General features: G+C 51.4%; 1 protein-coding gene across 1 annotated transcript in view; it reads left to right on the top strand.

The window, feature by feature from the left end:
• The window catches only part of FRS3 (fibroblast growth factor receptor substrate 3), a 165,607-nt gene that overhangs the window by 118,046 nt on the left and 27,191 nt on the right, over positions 1 to 20,370 (top strand). Inside the window, exons 3-5 of the mRNA XM_069633031.1 lie at positions 14,363 to 14,492; positions 16,812 to 16,894; positions 17,219 to 17,405. Coding sequence (XP_069489132.1) covers positions 16,835 to 16,894; positions 17,219 to 17,405 — 247 coding nt within the window. The 5' untranslated portion in view covers positions 14,363 to 14,492; positions 16,812 to 16,834. The remainder of the gene's footprint in view (positions 1 to 14,362; positions 14,493 to 16,811; positions 16,895 to 17,218; positions 17,406 to 20,370) is intronic.

Raw genomic sequence — 20,370 nt, forward strand, 5'->3', positions numbered from 1 at the left:
CTGTGTTCTGCCTGACGCTCCTGCGCTTACCAGTGAGTTCCATTGCTCCTTCCGTGCTCTGCTTGACGGTCCTCTGCTTACCAGTGAGTTCCCTTGCACATTCCATGTTCTGCCTGACACTCCTCTGCTTGCCAGTGCATTCCCTTGTACATTCCATGTTCTGCCTGACGCTGCTCTGCTTGCCAGTGAGTTCCCTTGTACATTCCATGTTCTGCCTGACGCTCCTCTGCTTGCCAGTGAGTTCCCTTGCACATTCCATGTTCTGCCTGACGCTCCTCTGCTTGCCAGTGAGTACCCTTGCACATTCCATGTTCTGCCTGATGCTCCTCTGCTTACCAGTGAGTTCCATTGCTCCTTCCGTGCTCTGCCTGACGCTCCTCTGCTTACCAGTGAGTTCCATTGCTCCTTCCGTGCTCTGCCTGATGCTCCTCTGCTTACCAGTGAGTTCCATTGCTCCTTCCGTGCTCTGCCTGACGCTCCTCTGCTTACCAGTGAGTTCCATTGCTCCTTCCTTGCTCTGCCTGACGCTCCTCTGCTTACCAGTGAGTTCCATTGCTCCTTCCGTGCTCTGCCTGACGCTCCTCTGCTTACCAGTGAGTTCCATTGCTCCTTCGGCGCTCTGCCTGATGCTCCTCTGCTTGCCAGCGAGTTCCCTTGCACATTCCATGTTCTGCCTGACGCTCCTCTGCTTGCCAGTGAGTTCCCTTGCACATTCCATGTTCTTCCTGACTCTCCTATGCTTACCAGTGAGTTCCCTTTCTCCTTCCACGCTTTGCTGATGCTCCTCTGCTTGCCAGTGAGTTCCCTTGCTCCTTCCATGCTCTGCCTCGCTCTACCCTGCTTACAAGTGAGTTCCCTTGCTCCTTCTGTGCTCTACCTGAGGCTCCTCTGCTTGCCAGTGAGTTCCCTTGCTCCTTCCATGCTCTGCCTTGCTCTACTCTGCTTACCAGTGAGTTCCCTTGCTCCTTCCGTGCTCTGCCTGCCGTTCCTCTGCTTGCCAGTGAGTTTGCTTGCTCCTTCCATGCTCTGCCTGACGCTCTTCTGCTTGCTAGTGAGTTCCCTTGCTCCTTCCATGCTCTGCCTGATGCTCTTCTGCTTGCTAGTGAGTTCCCTTGCTCCTTCCGTGCTCTGCCTGCCGCTCCTCTGCTTGCCAGTGAGTTTGATTGCTACTTCCATGCTCTGCCTCGCTCTCCTCAGCTTACCAGTGAGTTTGCTTGCTCCTTCCATGCTCTGCCTGACGCTCTTCTGCTTGCCAGTGAGTTCCCTTGCTCCTTCCGTGCTCTGCCTGCCGCTCTCCTCAGCTTACCAGTGAGTTCCCTTGCTCCTTCCGTGCTCTGCCTGCCGCTCTCCTCAGCTTACCAGTGAGTTCCCTTGCTCCTTCCGTGCTCTGCCTGCCGCTCTCCTCAGCTTACCAGTGAGTTCCCTTGCTCCTTCCATGGTCTGCCTGTCGTTCCTCTGCTTGCCAGTGAGTTCACTTGCTCCTTCCATGCTCTGCCTCGCTCTCCTCAGCTTACCAGTGAGTTCCCTTGCTCCTTCCATGGTCTGCCTGCCGTTCCTCTGCTTGCCAGTGAGTTTGCTTGCTCCTTCCATGCTCTGCCTGACGCTCTTCTGCTTGCTAGTGAGTTCCCTTGCTCCTTCTGTGCTCTGCCTGACGCTCCTCTGCTTACCAGTGAGTTCCATTGCTCCTTCCGTGCTCTGCCTGACGCTCCTCTGCTTGCCAGCGAGTTCCCTTGCACATTCCATGTTCTGCCTGACGCTCCTCTGCTTGCCAGTGAGTTCCCTTGCACATTCCATGTTCTTCCTGACTCTGCTCTGCTTACCAGTGAGTTCCCTTGCTCCTTCCACGCTTTGCTGATGCTCCTCTGCTTGCCAGTGAGTTCCCTTGCTCCTTCCATGCTCTGCCTCGCTCTACCCTGCTTACAAGTGAGTTCCCTTGCTCCTTCTGTGCTCTACCTGAGGCTCCTCTGCTTGCCAGTGAGTTCCCTTGCTCCTTCCATGCTCTGCCTTGCTCTACTCTGCTTACCAGTGAGTTCCCTTGCTCCTTCCGTGCTCTGCCTGACTCTCCATCCATGCTCTGCTGATGCTCCTCTGCTTACCAATCAGTTCACTTGCTCCTTCCGTGCTCTGCCTGCCGCTCCTCTGCTTGCCAGTGAGTTCACTTGCTCCTTCCATGCTCTGCCTCGCTCTCCTAAGCTTACCAGTGAGTTTGCTTGCTCCTTCCATGCTCTGCCTGACGCTCTTCTGCTTGCCAGTGAGTTCCCTTGCTCCTTCCGTGCTCTGCCTGCCGCTCTCCTCAGCTTACCAGTGAGTTCCCTTGCTCCTTCCGTGCTCTGCCTGCCGCTCTCCTCAGCTTACCAGTGAGTTCCCTTGCTCCTTCCGTGCTCTGCCTGCCGCTCTCCTCAGCTTACCAGTGAGTTCCCTTGCTCCTTCCATGGTCTGTCTGCCGTTCCTCTGCTTGCCAGTGAGTTCACTTGCTCCTTCCATGCTCTGCCTCGCTCTCTTCAGCTTACCAGTGAGTTCCCTTGCTCCTTCCATGGTCTGCCTGCCGTTCCTCTGCTTGCCAGTGAGTTTGCTTGCTCCTTCCATGCTCTGCCTGACGCTCTTCTGCTTGCTAGTGAGTTCCCTTGCTCCTTCCATGCTCTGCCTGATGCTCTTCTGCTTGCTAGTGAGTTCCCTTGCTCCTTCCGTGCTCTGCCTGACTCTCCATCCATGTTCTGCTGATGCTCCTCTGCTTGCCAGTGGGTTCCCTTGCTCCTTCCGTGCTCTGCCTGCCGCTCCTCTGCTTGCCAGTGAGTTCACTTGCTCCTTCCATGCTCTGCCTCGCTCTCCTCAGCTTACCAGTGAGTTCCCTTGCTCCTTCCATGGTCTGCCTGCCGTTCCTCTGCTTGCCAGTGGGTTCCCTTGCTCCTTCCATGCTCTGCTGATGCTCCTCTGCTTGCCAGTGAGTTCCCTTGCTCCTTCCATGGTCTGCCTGCCGTTCCTCTGCTTGCTAGTGAGTTCGCTTGCTCCTTCCGTGCTATGTCTGAGGCTCCTGGTTTATAGTCTTTTCATCGAAAAAGAACCATCCAAAAGGAAAACCATCGATGAAAATGCAATGTAAATGCTTCAAAATGCTATCTTTTACATTTAAAAGTACATATCCATCAAAACTTGTCCATCGAATATAGTAATGGACAAGTTTCGATGGATATGTACTTTTAAATGTAAAAGATAGCATTTTGAAGCATTTATTTTCCCCGTTGAAACGTTACATGGAGCTGACCAGATCTGAAATCTCTAAAGTATTTCGGCACTGGCCAGCTTAATGTAACATTTTCCTTATTGGGGGTTGGGGGGGGTTCCCCCCCCCCCCCCCAACCCTCCCCAAACCCCAAGGGCACCCCTCCCCAACCCAAACCTAACCCTAATCGGAATCCAACGAAATGTATTCAGTGAAAGTGCATTTCGATGGAAATGACTTTCAATTAATACATTTAGTTGGATTTCAATTCAATGAATTTATTTTCGATGGATCGTCCAGATACCATGCTCCTCTGCTTGCCAGTGAGTTCCCTTGCTCTGTCCATGCTTTGCTGATGCTCCTCTGCTTGCCAGTGAGTTCCCTTGCTCCTTCCTTGCTCTGCTTGATGCTCCTGTGCTTGCCAGTGAGTTCCCTTGCTCCTTCCATGCTTTGCTGATGCTCCTCTGCTTGCCAGTGAGTTCCCTTGCTCTGTCCATGCTTTGCTGATGCTCCTCTGCTTGCCAGTGAGTTCCCTTGCTCCTTCCATGCTCTGACTGACGCTCCTCTGCTTGCCAGTGAGTTCCCTTGCTCCTTCCATGCTTTGCTGATGCTCCTCTGCTTACCAGTGAGTTCCCTTGCTCCTTCCATGTTCTGCCTGATGCTCCCCTGCTTGCCAGTGAGTTCCCTTGCTCTGTCCATGCTTTGCTGATGCTCCTCTGCTTACCAGTGAGTTCCCTTGCTCCTTCCATGCTTTGCCTGACGCTCCTCTGCTTGCCAGTGAGTTCCCTTGCTCTGTCCATGCTTTGCTGATGCTCCTCTGCTTGCCAGTGAGTTCCCTTGCTCCTTCCTTGCTCTGCCTGATGCTCCTGTGCTTGCCAGTGAGTTCCCTTGCTCTGTCCATGCTTTGCTGATGCTCCTCTGCTTGCCAGTGAGTTCCCTTGCTCTGTCCATGCTTTGCTGATGCTCCTCTGCTTGCCAGTGAGTTCCCTTGCTCTGTCCATGCTTTGCTGATGCTCCTCTGCTTGCCAGTGAGTTCCCTTGCTCCTTCCTTGCTCTGCCTGATGCTCCTGTGCTTGCCAGTGAGTTCCCTTGCTCCTTCCATGCTTTGCTGATGCTCCTCTGCTTGCCAGTGAGTTCCCTTGCTCTGTCCATGCTTTGCTGATGCTCCTCTACTTGCCAGTGAGTTCCCTTGCTCCTTCCATGCTCTGACTGACGCTCCTCTGCTTGCCAGTGAGTTCCCTTGCTCCTTCCATGCTTTGCTGATGCTCCTCTGCTTACCAGTGAGTTCCCTTGCTCCTTCCATGTTCTGCCTGATGCTCCTCTGCTTGCCAGTGAGTTCCCTTGCTCTGTCCATGCTTTGCTGATGCTCCTCTGCTTGCCAGTGAGTTCCCTTGCTCTGTCCATGCTTTGCTGATGCTCCTCTGCTTGCCAGTGAGTTCCCTTGCTCCTTCCTTGCTCTGCCTGATGCTCCTGTGCTTGCCAGTGAGTTCCCTTGCTCTGTCCATGCTTTGCTGATGCTCCTCTGCTTGCCAGTGAGTTCCCTTGCTCTGTCCATGCTTTGCTGATGCTCCTCTGCTTGCCAGTGAGTTCCCTTGCTCTGTCCATGCTTTGCTGATGCTCCTCTGCTTACCAGTGACTTCCCTTGCTCTGTCCATGCTTTGCTGATGCTCCTCTGCTTGCCAGTGAGTTCCCTTGCTCTGTCCATGCTTTGCTGATGCTCCTCTGCTTGCCAGTGAGTTCCCTTGCTCCTTCCTTGCTCTGCCTGATGCTCCTGTGCTTGCCAGTGAGTTCCCTTGCTCCTTCCATGCTTTGCTGATGCTCCTCTGCTTGCCAGTGAGTTCCCTGGCTCCTTCCATGCTTTGCTGATGCTCCTGTGCTTGCCAGTGAGTTCCCTTGCTCCTTCCATGCTTTGCTGATGCTCCTCTGCTTACCAGTGAGTTCCCTTGCTCCTTCCATGTTCTGCCTGATACTCCTCTGCTTGCCAGTGAGTTCCCTTGCACATTCTGTGTTCTGCCTGACGCTCCTGCGCTTACCAGTGAGTTCCATTGCTCCTTCCGTGCTCTGCCTGACGGTCCTCTGCTTACCAGTGAGTTCCCTTGCACATTCCATGTTCTGCCTGACGCTCCTCTGCTTGCCAGTGCATTCCCTTGCTCCTTCCATGCTTTGCCTGACGCTCCTCTGCTTGCCAGTGAGTTCCCTTGCTCTGTCCATGCTTTGCTGATGCTCCTCTGCTTGCCAGTGAGTTCCCTTGCTCCTTCCTTGCTCTGCCTGATGCTCCTGTGCTTGCCAGTGAGTTCCCTTGCTCTGTCCATGCTTTGCTGATGCTCCTCTGCTTGCCAGTGAGTTCCCTTGCTCTGTCCATGCTTTGCTGATGCTCCTCTGCTTGCCAGTGAGTTCCCTTGCTCTGTCCATGCTTTGCTGATGCTCCTCTGCTTGCCAGTGAGTTCCCTTGCTCCTTCCTTGCTCTGCCTGATGCTCCTGTGCTTGCCAGTGAGTTCCCTTGCTCCTTCCATGCTTTGCTGATGCTCCTCTGCTTGCCAGTGAGTTCCCTTGCTCTGTCCATGCTTTGCTGATGCTCCTCTACTTGCCAGTGAGTTCCCTTGCTCCTTCCATGCTCTGACTGACGCTCCTCTGCTTGCCAGTGAGTTCCCTTGCTCCTTCCATGCTTTGCTGATGCTCCTCTGCTTACCAGTGAGTTCCCTTGCTCCTTCCATGTTCTGCCTGATGCTCCTCTGCTTGCCAGTGAGTTCCCTTGCTCTGTCCATGCTTTGCTGATGCTCCTCTGCTTGCCAGTGAGTTCCCTTGCTCTGTCCATGCTTTGCTGATGCTCCTCTGCTTGCCAGTGAGTTCCCTTGCTCCTTCCTTGCTCTGCCTGATGCTCCTGTGCTTGCCAGTGAGTTCCCTTGCTCTGTCCATGCTTTGCTGATGCTCCTCTGCTTGCCAGTGAGTTCCCTTGCTCTGTCCATGCTTTGCTGATGCTCCTCTGCTTGCCAGTGAGTTCCCTTGCTCTGTCCATGCTTTGCTGATGCTCCTCTGCTTACCAGTGACTTCCCTTGCTCTGTCCATGCTTTGCTGATGCTCCTCTGCTTGCCAGTGAGTTCCCTTGCTCTGTCCATGCTTTGCTGATGCTCCTCTGCTTGCCAGTGAGTTCCCTTGCTCCTTCCTTGCTCTGCCTGATGCTCCTGTGCTTGCCAGTGAGTTCCCTTGCTCCTTCCATGCTTTGCTGATGCTCCTCTGCTTGCCAGTGAGTTCCCTTGCTCCTTCCATGCTTTGCTGATGCTCCTGTGCTTGCCAGTGAGTTCCCTTGCTCCTTCCATGCTTTGCTGATGCTCCTCTGCTTACCAGTGAGTTCCCTTGCTCCTTCCATGTTCTGCCTGATACTCCTCTGCTTGCCAGTGAGTTCCCTTGCACATTCTGTGTTCTGCCTGACGCTCCTGCGCTTACCAGTGAGTTCCATTGCTCCTTCCGTGCTCTGCCTGACGGTCCTCTGCTTACCAGTGAGTTCCCTTGCACATTCCATGTTCTGCCTGACGCTCCTCTGCTTGCCAGTGCATTCCCTTGTACATTCCATGTTCTGCCTGACGCTGCTCTGCTTGCCAGTGAGTTCCCTTGTACATTCCATGTTCTGCCTGACGCTCCTCTGCTTGCCAGTGAGTTCCCTTGCACATTCCATGTTCTGCCTGACGTTCCTCTGCTTGCCAGTGAGTACCCTTGCACATTCCATGTTCTGCCTGATGCTCCTCTGCTTACCAGTGAGTTCCATTGCTCCTTCCGTGCTCTGCCTGACGCTCCTCTGCTTACCAGTGAGTTCCATTGCTCCTTCCGTGCTCTGCCTGACGCTCCTCTGCTTACCAGTGAGTTCCATTGCTCCTTCCGTGCTCTGCCTGACGCTCCTCTGCTTACCAGTGAGTTCCATTGCTCCTTCCTTGCTCTGCCTGACGCTCCTCTGCTTACCAGTGAGTTCCATTGCTCCTTCCGTGCTCTGCCTGACGCTCCTCTGCTTACCAGTGAGTTCCATTGCTCCTTCGGCGCTCTGCCTGATGCTCCTCTGCTTGCCAGCGAGTTCCCTTGCACATTCCATGTTCTGCCTGACGCTCCTCTGCTTGCCAGTGAGTTCCCTTGCACATTCCATGTTCTTCCTGACTCTCCTATGCTTACCAGTGAGTTCCCTTGCTCCTTCCACGCTTTGCTGATGCTCCTCTGCTTGCCAGTGAGTTCCCTTGCTCCTTCCATGCTCTGCCTCGCTCTACCCTGCTTACAAGTGAGTTCCCTTGCTCCTTCTGTGCTCTACCTGAGGCTCCTCTGCTTGCCAGTGGTTCCCTTGCTCCTTCCATGCTCTGCCTTGCTCTACTCTGCTTACCAGTGAGTTCCCTTGCTCCTTCCGTGCTCTGCCTGCCGTTCCTCTGCTTGCCAGTGAGTTTGCTTGCTCCTTCCATGCTCTGCCTGACGCTCTTCTGCTTGCTAGTGAGTTCCCTTGCTCCTTCCATGCTCTGTCTGATGCTCTTCTGCTTGCTAGTGAGTTCTCTTGCTCCTTCCGTGCTCTGCCTGCCGCTCCTCTGCTTGCCAGTGAGTTTGATTGCTCCTTCCATGCTCTGCCTCGCTCTCCTCAGCTTACCAGTGAGTTTGCTTGCTCCTTCCATGCTCTGCCTGACGCTCTTCTGCTTGCCAGTGAGTTCCCTTGCTCCTTCCGTGCTCTGCCTGCCGCTCTCCTCAGCTTACCAGTGAGTTCCCTTGCTCCTTCCGTGCTCTGCCTGCCGCTCTCCTCAGCTTACCAGTGAGTTCACTTGCTCCTTCCGTGCTCTGCCTGCCGCTCTCCTCAGCTTACCAGTGAGTTCCCTTGCTCCTTCCATGGTCTGCCTGCCGTTCCTCTGCTTGCCAGTGAGTTCGCTTGCTCCTTCCATGCTCTGCCTGACGCTCTTCTGCTTTCTAGTGAGTTCCCTTGCTCCTTCTGTGCTCTGCCTGACGCTCCTCTGCTTACCAGTGAGTTCCATTGCTCCTTCCGTGCTCTGCCTGACGCTCCTCTGCTTACCAGTGAGTTCCATTGCTCCTTCCGTGCTCTGCCTGACGCTCCTCTGCTTACCAGTGAGTTCCATTGCTCCTTCCTTGCTCGGCCTGACACTCCTCTGCTTACCAGTGAGTTCCATTGCTCCTTCCGTGCTCTGCCTGACGCTCCTCTGCTTGCCAGCGAGTTCCCTTGCACATTCCATGTTCTGCCTGACGCTCCTCTGCTTGCCAGTGAGTTCCCTTGCACATTCCATGTTCTTCCTGACTCTGCTCTGCTTACCAGTGAGTTCCCTTGCTCCTTCCACGCTTTGCTGATGCTCCTCTGCTTGCCAGTGAGTTCCCTTGCTCCTTCCATGCTCTGCCTCGCTCTACCCTGCTTACAAGTGAGTTCCCTTGCTCCTTCTGTGCTCTACCTGAGGCTCCTCTGCTTGCCAGTGAGTTCCCTTGCTCCTTCCATGCTCTGCCTTGCTCTACTCTGCTTACCAGTGAGTTCCCTTGCTCCTTCCGTGCTCTGCCTGACTCTCCATCCATGCTCTGCTGATGCTCCTCTGCTTACCAATCAGTTCCCTTGCTCCTTCCGTGCTCTGCCTGCCGCTCCTCTGCTTGCCAGTGAGTTCACTTGCTCCTTCCATGCTCTGCCTCGCTCTCCTAAGCTTACCAGTGAGTTTGCTTGCTCCTTCCATGCTCTGCCTGACGCTCTTCTGCTTGCCAGTGAGTTCCCTTGCTCCTTCCGTGCTCTGCCTGCCGCTCTCCTCAGCTTACCAGTGAGTTCCCTTGCTCCTTCCGTGCTCTGCCTGCCGCTCTCCTCAGCTTACCAGTGAGTTCCCTTGCTCCTTCCGTGCTCTGCCTGCCGCTCTCCTCAGCTTACCAGTGAGTTCCCTTGCTCCTTCCATGGTCTGCCTGCCGTTCCTCTGCTTGCCAGTGAGTTCACTTGCTCCTTCCATGCTCTGCCTCGCTCTCTTCAGCTTACCAGTGAGTTCCCTTGCTCCTTCCATGGTCTGCCTGCCGTTCCTCTGCTTGCCAGTGAGTTTGCTTGCTCCTTCCATGCTCTGCCTGACGCTCTTCTGCTTGCTAGTGAGTTCCCTTGCTCCTTCCATGCTCTGCCTGATGCTCTTCTGCTTGCTAGTGAGTTCCCTTGCTCCTTCCGTGCTCTGCCTGACTCTCCATCCATGTTCTGCTGATGCTCCTCTGCTTGCCAGTGGGTTCCCTTGCTCCTTCCGTGCTCTGCCTGCCGCTCCTCTGCTTGCCAGTGAGTTCACTTGCTCCTTCCATGCTCTGCCTCGCTCTCCTCAGCTTACCAGTGAGTTCCCTTGCTCCTTCCATGGTCTGCCTGCCGTTCCTCTGCTTGCCAGTGGGTTCCCTTGCTCCTTCCATGCTCTGCTGATGCTCCTCTGCTTGCCAGTGAGTTCCCTTGCTCCTTCCATGGTCTGCCTGCCGTTCCTCTGCTTGCTAGTGAGTTCGCTTGCTCCTTCCGTGCTATGTCTGAGGCTCCTGGTTTATAGTCTTTTCATCGAAAAAGAACCATCCAAAAGGAAAACCATCGATGAAAATGCAATGTAAATGCTTCAAAATGCTATCTTTTACATTTAAAAGTACATATCCATCAAAACTTGTCCATCGAATATAGTAATGGACAAGTTTCGATGGATATGTACTTTTAAATGTAAAAGATAGCATTTTGAAGCATTTATTTTCCCCGTTGAAACGTTACATGGAGCTGACCAGATCTGAAATCTCTAAAGTATTTCGGCACTGGCCAGCTTAATGTAACATTTTCCTTATTGGGGGTTGGGGGGGGTTCCCCCCCCCCCCCCCCCAACCCTCCCCAAACCCCAAGGGCACCCCTCCCCAACCCAAACCTAACCCTAATCGGAATCCAACGAAATGTATTCAGTGAAAGTGCATTTCGATGGAAATGACTTTCAATTAATACATTTAGTTGGATTTCAATTCAATGAATTTATTTTCGATGGATCGTCCAGATACCATGCTCCTCTGCTTGCCAGTGAGTTCCCTTGCTCTGTCCATGCTTTGCTGATGCTCCTCTGCTTGCCAGTGAGTTCCCTTGCTCCTTCCTTGCTCTGCTTGATGCTCCTGTGCTTGCCAGTGAGTTCCCTTGCTCCTTCCATGCTTTGCTGATGCTCCTCTGCTTGCCAGTGAGTTCCCTTGCTCTGTCCATGCTTTGCTGATGCTCCTCTGCTTGCCAGTGAGTTCCCTTGCTCCTTCCATGCTCTGACTGACGCTCCTCTGCTTGCCAGTGAGTTCCCTTGCTCCTTCCATGCTTTGCTGATGCTCCTCTGCTTACCAGTGAGTTCCCTTGCTCCTTCCATGTTCTGCCTGATGCTCCTCTGCTTGCCAGTGAGTTCCCTTGCTCTGTCCATGCTTTGCTGATGCTCCTCTGCTTACCAGTGAGTTCCCTTGCTCCTTCCATGCTTTGCCTGACGCTCCTCTGCTTGCCAGTGAGTTCCCTTGCTCTGTCCATGCTTTGCTGATGCTCCTCTGCTTGCCAGTGAGTTCCCTTGCTCCTTCCTTGCTCTGCCTGATGCTCCTGTGCTTGCCAGTGAGTTCCCTTGCTCTGTCCATGCTTTGCTGATGCTCCTCTGCTTGCCAGTGAGTTCCATTGCTCTGTCCATGCTTTGCTGATGCTCCTCTGCTTGCCAGTGAGTTCCCTTGCTCTGTCCATGCTTTGCTGATGCTCCTCTGCTTGCCAGTGAGTTCCCTTGCTCCTTCCTTGCTTTGCCTGATGCTCCTGTGCTTGCCAGTGAGTTCCCTTGCTCCTTCCATGCTTTGCTGATGCTCCTCTGCTTGCCAGTGAGTTCCCTTGCTCCTTCCATGCTCTGACTGACGCTCCTCTGCTTGCCAGTGAGTTCCCTTGCTCCTTCCATGCTTTGCTGATGCTCCTCTGCTTACCAGTGAGTTCCCTTGCTCCTTCCATGTTCTGCCTGATGCTCCTCTGCTTGCCAGTGAGTTCCCTTGCTCTGTCCATGCTTTGCTGATGCTCCTCTGCTTGCCAGTGAGTTCCCTTGCTCTGTCCATGCTTTGCTGATGCTCCTCTGCTTGCCAGTGAGTTCCCTTGCTCCTTCCTTGCTCTGCCTGATGCTCCTGTGCTTGCCAGTGAGTTCCCTTGCTCTGTCCATGCTTTGCTGATGCTCCTCTGCTTGCCAGTGAGTTCCCTTGCTCTGTCCATGCTTTGCTGATGCTCCTCTGCTTGCCAGTGAGTTCCCTTGCTCTGTCCATGCTTTGCTGATGCTCCTCTGCTTACCAGTGAGTTCCCTTGCTCTGTCCATGCTTTGCTGATGCTCCTCTGCTTGCCAGTGAGTTCCCTTGCTCTGTCCATGCTTTGCTGATGCTCCTCTGCTTGCCAGTGAGTTCCCTTGCTCCTTCCTTGCTCTGCCTGATGCTCCTGTGCTTGCCAGTGAGTTCCCTTGCTCCTTCCATGCTTTGCTGATGCTCCTCTGCTTGCCAGTGAGTTCCCTTGCTCCTTCCATGCTTTGCTGATGCTCCTGTGCTTGCCAGTGAGTTCCCTTGCTCCTTCCATGCTTTGCTGATGCTCCTCTGCTTACCAGTGAGTTCCCTTGCTCCTTCCATGTTCTGCCTGATACTCCTCTGCTTGCCAGTGAGTTCCCTTGCTCCTTCCATGTTCTGCCTGATACTCCTCTGCTTGCCAGTGAGTTCCCTTGCTCCTTCCATGTTCTGCCTGATACTCCTCTGCTTGCCAGTGAGTTCCCTTGCTCCTTCCATGCTTTGCTGATGCTCCTCTGCTTGCCAGTGAGTTCCTTTGCTCCTTGCATGCTTTGCTGATGCTCCTCTGCTTACCAGTGAGTTCCCTTGCTCCTTCCATGTTCTGCCTGATGCTCCTCTGCTTGCCAGTGAGTTCCCCTGCTCCTTCCATGTTCTGCCTGATACTCCTCTGCTTTCCAGTGAGTTCCCTTGCTCCTTCCATGTTCTGCCTGATACTCCTCTGCTTGCCAGTGAGTTCCCTTGCTCCTTCCATGCTTTGCTGATGCTCCTCTGCTTGCCAGTGAGTTCCTTTGCTCCTTGCATGCTTTGCTGATGCTCCTCTGCTTACCAGTGAGTTCCCTTGCTCCTTCCGTGCTCTGCCTGCCGCTCCTCTGCTTGCCAGTGAGTTCACTTGCTCCTTCCGTGCTCTGCCTGATGCTCCCGTGCTTGCCAGTGAGTTCCCTTGCTCCTTCCATGCTTTGCTGATGCTCCTCTTCTTACCAGTGAGTTCCCTTGCCCCTTCCATGTTCTGCCTGATGCTCCTCTGCTTGCCAGTGAGTTCCCTTGCTCCTTCCATGCTTTGCTGATGCTCCTCTTCTTACCAGTGAGTTCCCTTGCCCCTTCCATGCTTTTCTGATGCTCCTCTGCTTACCAGTGAGTTCCCTTGCTCCTTCCATGCTTTGCTGATGCTCCTCTGCTTATCAGTGAGTTCCCTTGCTCCTTCCATGCTTTGCTGATGCTCCTCTGCTTACCAATGAGTTCCCTTACTCCTTCCATGCTTTGCTGATGCTCCGCTGCTTACCAGTGAGTTCCCTTGCTGCTTCCATGCCCTGCCCGACGCTCCTCTGCTTACCAGTGAGTTCCCTTGCTCTTCCATGCTTTGCCGATGCTCCTCTGTTTACCAGCGAGTTCTTTTGCTCCTTCCATGCTTTGCTGATGCTCCTCTGCTTATCAGTGAGTTCCCTTGCTCCTTCCATGCTTTGCTGATGCTCCTCTGCTTACCAGTGAGTTCCCTTACTCCTTCCATGCTTTGCTGATGCTCCTCTGCTTACCAGTGAGTTCCCTTACTCCTTCCATGCTTTGCTGATGCTCCGCTGCTTACCAGTGAGCTCCCTTGCTGCTTCCATGCCCTGCCCGACGCTCCTCTGCTTACCTGTGAGTTCCATTGCTCCTTCCGTGCCCTGCCTGACACTCCTGTGCTTACCAGTGTTTCCTTGCTCCTTCCGTGCTCTGCCTCACTTTCCTCTGCTTACCAGCGAGTCTGCTTACTCCTTCTATGCTGTGCCTGGTGCTCCTTTGCTTACCAGTGAGCTCCCCTTCCTCCTTGCTAATTCCATACTCTGCCCCTGAGTCTCCCCCTACGGGCCTCTACTTCGGGACCCAAGCCTAGACCTCACCTAGCACTCTGCTTAACCCCTTGCAGCCTATTTGCCTTCTCATCTTCCTTCGACTTCCCCCTTTCAGTCGACCTTGTCAATCACCTGACATCTTCTCCACCAATTACCAGTGCTTGGCACTGCCCTTAAAGCATGTTAATCATGGGCAGGGTCTTTTGCCTTCGTATAGCTTGCGTAATCATCTGTGGCTTGGTTTATATAACCAGCCGGAGTAGGTCAGTATCCTTGCGCTCCATCTGCTTGTGACTGCCAGGTCTCGCTGAGGACCCCCAAAAATGACTAAAGCCCAATCGATCATGTCTGTGTTCCTAGCATGAAGCACAGCTTGACAGACCTGTCTGGTGCAGCTGACATTAGAGGCACATACATCCAGATGAAGTAACTGCATAAACTTCAGATTTTACGAAGTCCCCTGCATAGTTCTGGGGAACTTGGGAGTGACTGGTGTGGCTGGATCCCTTGTGGGCACAGTCACAGAACTCGGGGCGTGACAGCCCCCCCTGTCTCAGGTTAGTGTGGCATGGCCCTGTAACCTTGACCTTTCCCAGCCTACCAACGGGTCAGTCTATGACCTCTGCAGGAAACCTGACCCTCCCCAAAATAGAGCCTAAAGTTCTCTCTAGGCACCCAAAATCTTAGGAAAAAAGAGGATTCCCTTTTCAGCAGACCGTCACGTTTAAAGGTAATTGGACACAGGAACCTGTGGTTGGTGTGTGAGTTGTTTGACACGCTTGTATTCCCTGTAAGGACAGTGCCATTCTGGGGATAGTACTGAGCGTGGGTTATTATTCGCTGCCAAATGTTGCAAGAGTGCAGGGTCAGTGAGTGGGGGCATATTGCACGCTTGCAAGCTTGAGCCATGGAGCTTCATTATGCTGTTGGCTGTTCTAGTGAAAAGCAGATTTGTGTTTAGTTCGACTCAATGAGTCGGTGCATTTCTGTTTCCCAGTTGAACCTACTACCTGAGTTGTTATGTCACTTTTCTGTGATCAGATTTCCTTGACATCATCCTTGTTTCTAGGCACCCATCAGACGCAGCACGAAGGGTCCATAGCGGCTCCTTTCTCACCATGACGCCCAGCCGAGGATTGTGCTACTGAACTGGCCATCAAGCCACCCCCTGGCCAACTCCCACCAATGGAGAGGGCTAGGTAAGTGCAGACATTGCCATCGACAGAGTGATGCCTGCCTATGGAAAGGTGCGAGGGGAGTTTAAACCCGGAGCCACTATTGTAAGGGATGCCTTACGCAGCATCTGTCCCGTCCTCCCTTCACCCCAAATAGATGCGACCAAGTGCTTACATATTGGATTGGTTTGAAAGAAGGAAAGTCCTGGGGATGATGAGCCGGGCCTACCTTTTAATCCCTACTTCTACATAGCCACTCACATTGACCCTCTGCTTTTGTTGCCTAGTGGGCTGGATCTGTAGGGACCACAGCTGCAGGGGTCCGTATTTCTGTACTTGGGTAGGCAACATTTTTCAGCCAGTTGAGGGCATCCCCCATTTTCCCAGAATAGTCTCTGGAACTTCCCCTGTTAATAAGGCCCCTGCTCATTGGCTCTGCTGATGGTTCAGCTGATGTCCCCTTTCATTATCCTGCTAAAATCTCTGCTGAAGGGTCTATTATTAAGGCCCCTGCTGATTAGCGTTGATGTTACTAAGCGCCCTGCTCATTGGCGCTGATATTAGTGAGGTCCCTGCTGATTGGCTTTGATGTTACTAAGGTCCCTGCTGATTGGCTTTGGTGTTACTAAGCCTCCTGCTGATTAGCTCTGATGTTAGTGAGGTCCCTGCTGATTGGCTCTGATGTTAGTGAGGTCCCTGCTGATTGGCTCTGATGTTAGTGAGGTGCCTGCTGGTGCAACCTGTAGTATCTTCCGAGTTGCTGTAAAGCTCCTGCTGACGTAGTGCCAGCCAGGCCTCTTTGGGAAGTTTGTGGTGTGTAAATGGGAAGAGGTAATGTGATTTATTGCCAAAGTGTTTTGTGCAGTGGCATTAAAATGGCTGGAAAAACCTATTTACCCCTTTGCCACTCTCCTTTAACTGGATGTAATCAAAAGCCTTAACAGGTTTAACTGGCATAGTGCAGCCTATAGCTATAACCCAAGCATTCCTGTCTTGGGTCACTTCTGAAGTTCAGCACATCTGATGCCTCATGAGAAACCTCTCATCTGCATGTCTTTGGTTCTGGCTTGGAACTCAGAAAGGCTGTGCTTGCGTACAGCCTGCAGATATTTAGATCTCTTGTAAACATTTATGGCAAAATGTTTTCCCTTCAGCCTTACCCAGTCTTTAAAGAGAAGTCTTCTTTTGGCTACTTGAATGAGAACCTCAAGCGACTGTGACGACGAGGGCTCTGCTGCAGTGCTTCCCAGTGATTAGACATACAAAGAGAACGCTGCTTCTTGGCCCCCGATATAAAATAAGGAAATGATTCATGATAGCTAATCTATGAAATTAAATGGATGAATGTCCACCCTCCATTCCAGTAATGGGTCACTCTACGTTGGAAATAGAGCGTAGAATGCTGGGTAGACCTCGCTAGTTGGATTGGGGCAGACCGAAGTGCAAGAGTTGGTAGGACCTGTATGCACACAGGAAGCGGAATTGCAGCCGGGCTGGTATTCATTGAAACACACCTTGCACGCAGTGGACAGGTCTTCTTTATTTATGCTAATAAAGCACGTATGACAAAGTGGTAACATAAGATACTGAGGCAAAGGGCAAACCGAATGATTCCCCATTCTTCGCCACGGGCGATAGCTCCAAAGTGAGTTCTGAGGCAGGAATGTCCAAAAGCAAGAGTGGGGACAGAACATTCAGAGGGAAAAGCCTGCCAACATGTGTGGGCCAGGAGGGAGAGCAAGGGGGCATGGGGAACAGGGAAAAGGTGGCTCCAAGGCAAAAGGTCATAAAAACATTTAAAGATTATACAAAGAGTGCAAAGAAAATGTGAGCGCGCAGGCGGGGCAGCATACATAGAAGCTGAGTAGGAGATTAAAGAGCATAGAGGCAAAAGGCCGTATGATTAATGTAAATAATTCAACAAGAGAGTATTGCACTGAGACTCACATTTTGACCATTTTCATGCTACTACAAATCTATCTGGGTGTGCGCTCTAAGGAATAAAATAACTGAAATGGCGGGAGATGCTTGAAAAGGGAGATTTTACAACATCCAAAGAATATTAGGATGCAAGAAAGACAGCCGTGCATTTTAAACTATGTGAATTGTAAGATAACAATTTTTATCTTTGTGTTATTGTAAGAGAATCCATTGCATTTTAAAATAAACTAGATGGCAGGGGTATGGCTCAGTTTGAGAAGTATTTAAATGATGTTTGGGCTCACTGCGCGGGCACATTCCCCCTACCATATGCAACTATAGGCTTGTAAGAATACACACCACAGGGAGCAGATGCCTTCTTCCGGTTGAATGTTAAGTAGCTCACATGCTTCTTCTGCTCAGGGCCGTCAACGTGTGCTGACGATATGGGGAGCTGCTGCAGCTGTCGGGACAGCATCCCGGACCACCATCCCACCAAGTTCAAGGTACAAAGCAAACCGGTCTTTTTGTCTTACAGCTCATTTCTCCTAAGTTAAACGTCTTCCTCTCTCGCATTCTCTTTTATTCTCTCCGACTGAAGATAAGAGTCGCCCTATCATTTCTTCAGGATTCTTCCCTTCCTTTCTCGGCCCCCTCCATGTTTGGGTTCTCTCTCTTCAGTCCTTTCTTCTTTGTGTGTGTTCTTCCTGTGCCTTCGCTCCCCACGTTCTCTCTCCTTTCTTCAAGCTCTTTGGAAGACGTGTTACCTGTCTTCTCCTCTTCTTGTCACATCATGATATCCACCCAAACTATTTGTATTTTTGATGCAGGTCACAAATGTGGATGATGAAGGCAACGAGCTTGGCTCAGGGGTCATGGAGCTCACACAGATGGAGCTTGTCCTACACACCCGCAAGAGAGATGCTGTCCGATGGCCGTACCTGTGCCTGCGCCGCTATGGATACGACTCCAACCTCTTCTCCTTCGAGAGCGGGCGCCGGTGCCAGACAGGGCAGGGTAAGTAACGTATGCTGTATGCTGCTTGTATATAAGTTGGTGTGATGGTGTATGGGGTTTTATTAAGGAATGGGGCCATTGCAGGGTGGGTTTTTTCAGTGGGCGAGGGTTACTGTGGTTTTGGTGGTCCCAAGATGGCAGGAAATAATTGAGGTTTTTAAAGGCATGTCTTCAGCTGGGCCTAACAAGGTGCACATGGGCGCAAGCTACTGATGCTAGGTGGCTAGTAGTATACTAGTGGTAGGAGCCTGTAGCAAACTGAGACAAAGGGGCATTTAACATGACAAGACTTCCAAACATCCTTTGCTGACGGGATGTGTGGGTGCAGGATACACTGACCTTTTCCACCCACACCCCAGAGGTACGAGCTGCTGACCGGAGACAATGGGCTGGCACTCATGATGGGTGGGGTGCAGGGCTAAGGGAGGGCGTGGAGAGGTGAAGGGAGGGGAAGAGGAACAGATGATGGGTGCCCTGGTGACTGGTAGTGCTAGCAATTGATGCGTAGAATGGAATTGAGCAGTCTAGGCTGGATGGGGGTGCGATGGTGTCCTATACTGAAATCCGAGGCAAGAATGAGCTTGCGTGATACTCTTGCACGTGCCGCTGAATTGGGTCTGTGTGAGGCAGGCATATACCCTAACAAAATGCAGGATGGAGGGGGTGTATACACCCCAGTCTGAGGCTGGAAAGTGTGTGTGTGCACCCCAATGTGAGACAAGAATCTGGGGGAGGGTGTTGCAGTTTATTATACGGTCCCACCCAAGTCAAAGAGCTTCTTCCCCCACAATGAAAGTGGCGAATCATAAATCACGGAGTTTTTATTTGGTCCGCTGTAGTAAGGCCCTCCAACCCGCATCGAACACACCCTCAACCAATAACCAGTGCCCCAATGGACTAGGAACCAGGCCAGTGTGTATTAATAAGATATTTATTCATTCATTCATTCATTCAGGCAAAAAACACACATAGATTACATCAACCACCAATGTTGTGGCAACACCAAAACAAAATATCCTTTTTTGTACAGTACCAGCACAGAGATGACCCCCCGCCCCAATACAAGCAAAGAACAGTTCAAAGCGCACAATCCACTAGGCTTGACTCTTTTGAATGGAAGGCAGTGGCAGGAGTGGGAACACAAGGGAAAATTGTATTTGGGGTATGATTCACAGGAACAATATGACAGCAAGTACGTTAAGGGGAAAATTTGTTTTGCTTCGCCTGAGAATAACACAGGGCTTTAGGATTATACTCAGAACAGAATGGGAAAATCGGTTTTAAATTGCCTAGCACAGTTGCAATGGGAAAGCATAGAAATAAATGGGGAATTAATTTTTGTTACACCCAACAACTACACACAGGCCTTTAGGATTGTGGTCAGGACAGAATGGAAAAATAGTGTTTGGGTTGAGATGACAGATGCAATGTGAGAAAAAAAATGCAAAAGGAAATTCGTTTTTCAGAGCACAATGGGAACACAGGGACAATTTCGTTTTCCAGGTCACAATGGGAACACAGGGCCAATTTTGTTTTTACCTTGCACAATAGGAACACAGGGACAATTTTGTGTTTACCACTGCGCACACACGTGGAAGCAGGGCTTGAGGGTTAATTCTTTTGGCAACACTTTGACTTTAATGGCTCACAACACACTGGGAAATGATTGTTGGTATGAATGCCAACAATACAGATCCCGTGAATTAAATAGGGAATTAATTGATTTGCTTTGATAAATATGCTAAGGATCTACACAGGCAAACAAGGATTTTTCAGTGGGGAAATAACTAAAATAATGCAGGAAAAATATAGGGCATATACAATCTATGGCTTGGGGTATTTCTACTGGCAGAAGAGGTCTGGACTGGGCATCAGGGAGCTTCAGGGCACACCGCTGGGACGGCCAAAGGGGGTCAGTCAAGGCTTTCCTTTCTTTCCTCTAAAGGGCCCCAATCAGCTTCTCCTGACTCCACTGCAAGGTTAGGCCTCTCTCTTCTGGGATCTGCTGAGATGTTCTCGCCAGATTTCGACAGCAGGTCGCCTCTTGGAATTAGTAGGAAAAAATCCAGCTCTGAGGCAAGCTGGCTTAGTTAAAGGGCAAATGACATCACTAACTTGTCATAATTCCTTTGAAAGGGATTGGTGGAGTGTCACTACCGCACTCCCACCTGTGTGCTGATAGGACAGGGGGATGGAGGAGCGCTTTGGGAGAGCTAGTGGAGGAGAGGGCTTCATCATCTCACTTCAACAGGTGGGCTCGGTCTGCATTAAGACTTGAACTATATTTGAACGTGCATCAGATGAGACTGGTCCGGAGTCTGTAAGTCATTCCATATGCAGTTTTTCTTCATTTACTCAGGAACCATATCCGTGAAGAATCTGCCGTTTTACAGGCGTCCTATTCATCATAATTGGCATGCTTTATCATCTTTTTGCATCTCTGGAAAACACAATAAGACCCAAATCACATTTTCATGAATAACTTTAGTTGTGCTTATCCCACAAAAATCGTTTTAGCACCAAAAGAAACTGGAAACGCATCAAAGAAAGCAACCTATTCGAACAACTGGAATTAACGAAACCCTCAAATACAGAATTGGAGCTAGCGGACCTAGACGGGAAAGCAGAGATACTGCACAAATGGATCGCAAATACAATAGACAAGATCGCCCCAGAAAAACTGTTCACCCCATCAAAAAAAAGAGCAATGGCAAAATGGTTCACCCCACTATTAAACGACATGAAAAAGGAAAACAAAAAGAGGGAATTGGAATGGAGGAAAGAATACAACCCAAGGAGAAAAACACTGTACCAGAAACATCCGCGCATACAAGAAGGAAATTCAAAAAGCAAAGAGAAGACACTACGATAACAGAATCAACAATGCCACCAACACACAAAAAGAAATGTTTAGCATCATTGAAGAAATGAGAAACCCACCAGGCTTCGATAACACCCCAACCCC

The sequence above is a fragment of the Ambystoma mexicanum genome, chromosome 13 (assembly GCF_040938575.1).
Source record: "Ambystoma mexicanum isolate Mex_15411 chromosome 13, UKY_AmexF1_1, whole genome shotgun sequence".
Lineage (NCBI taxonomy): Eukaryota > Metazoa > Chordata > Amphibia > Caudata > Ambystomatidae > Ambystoma > Ambystoma mexicanum.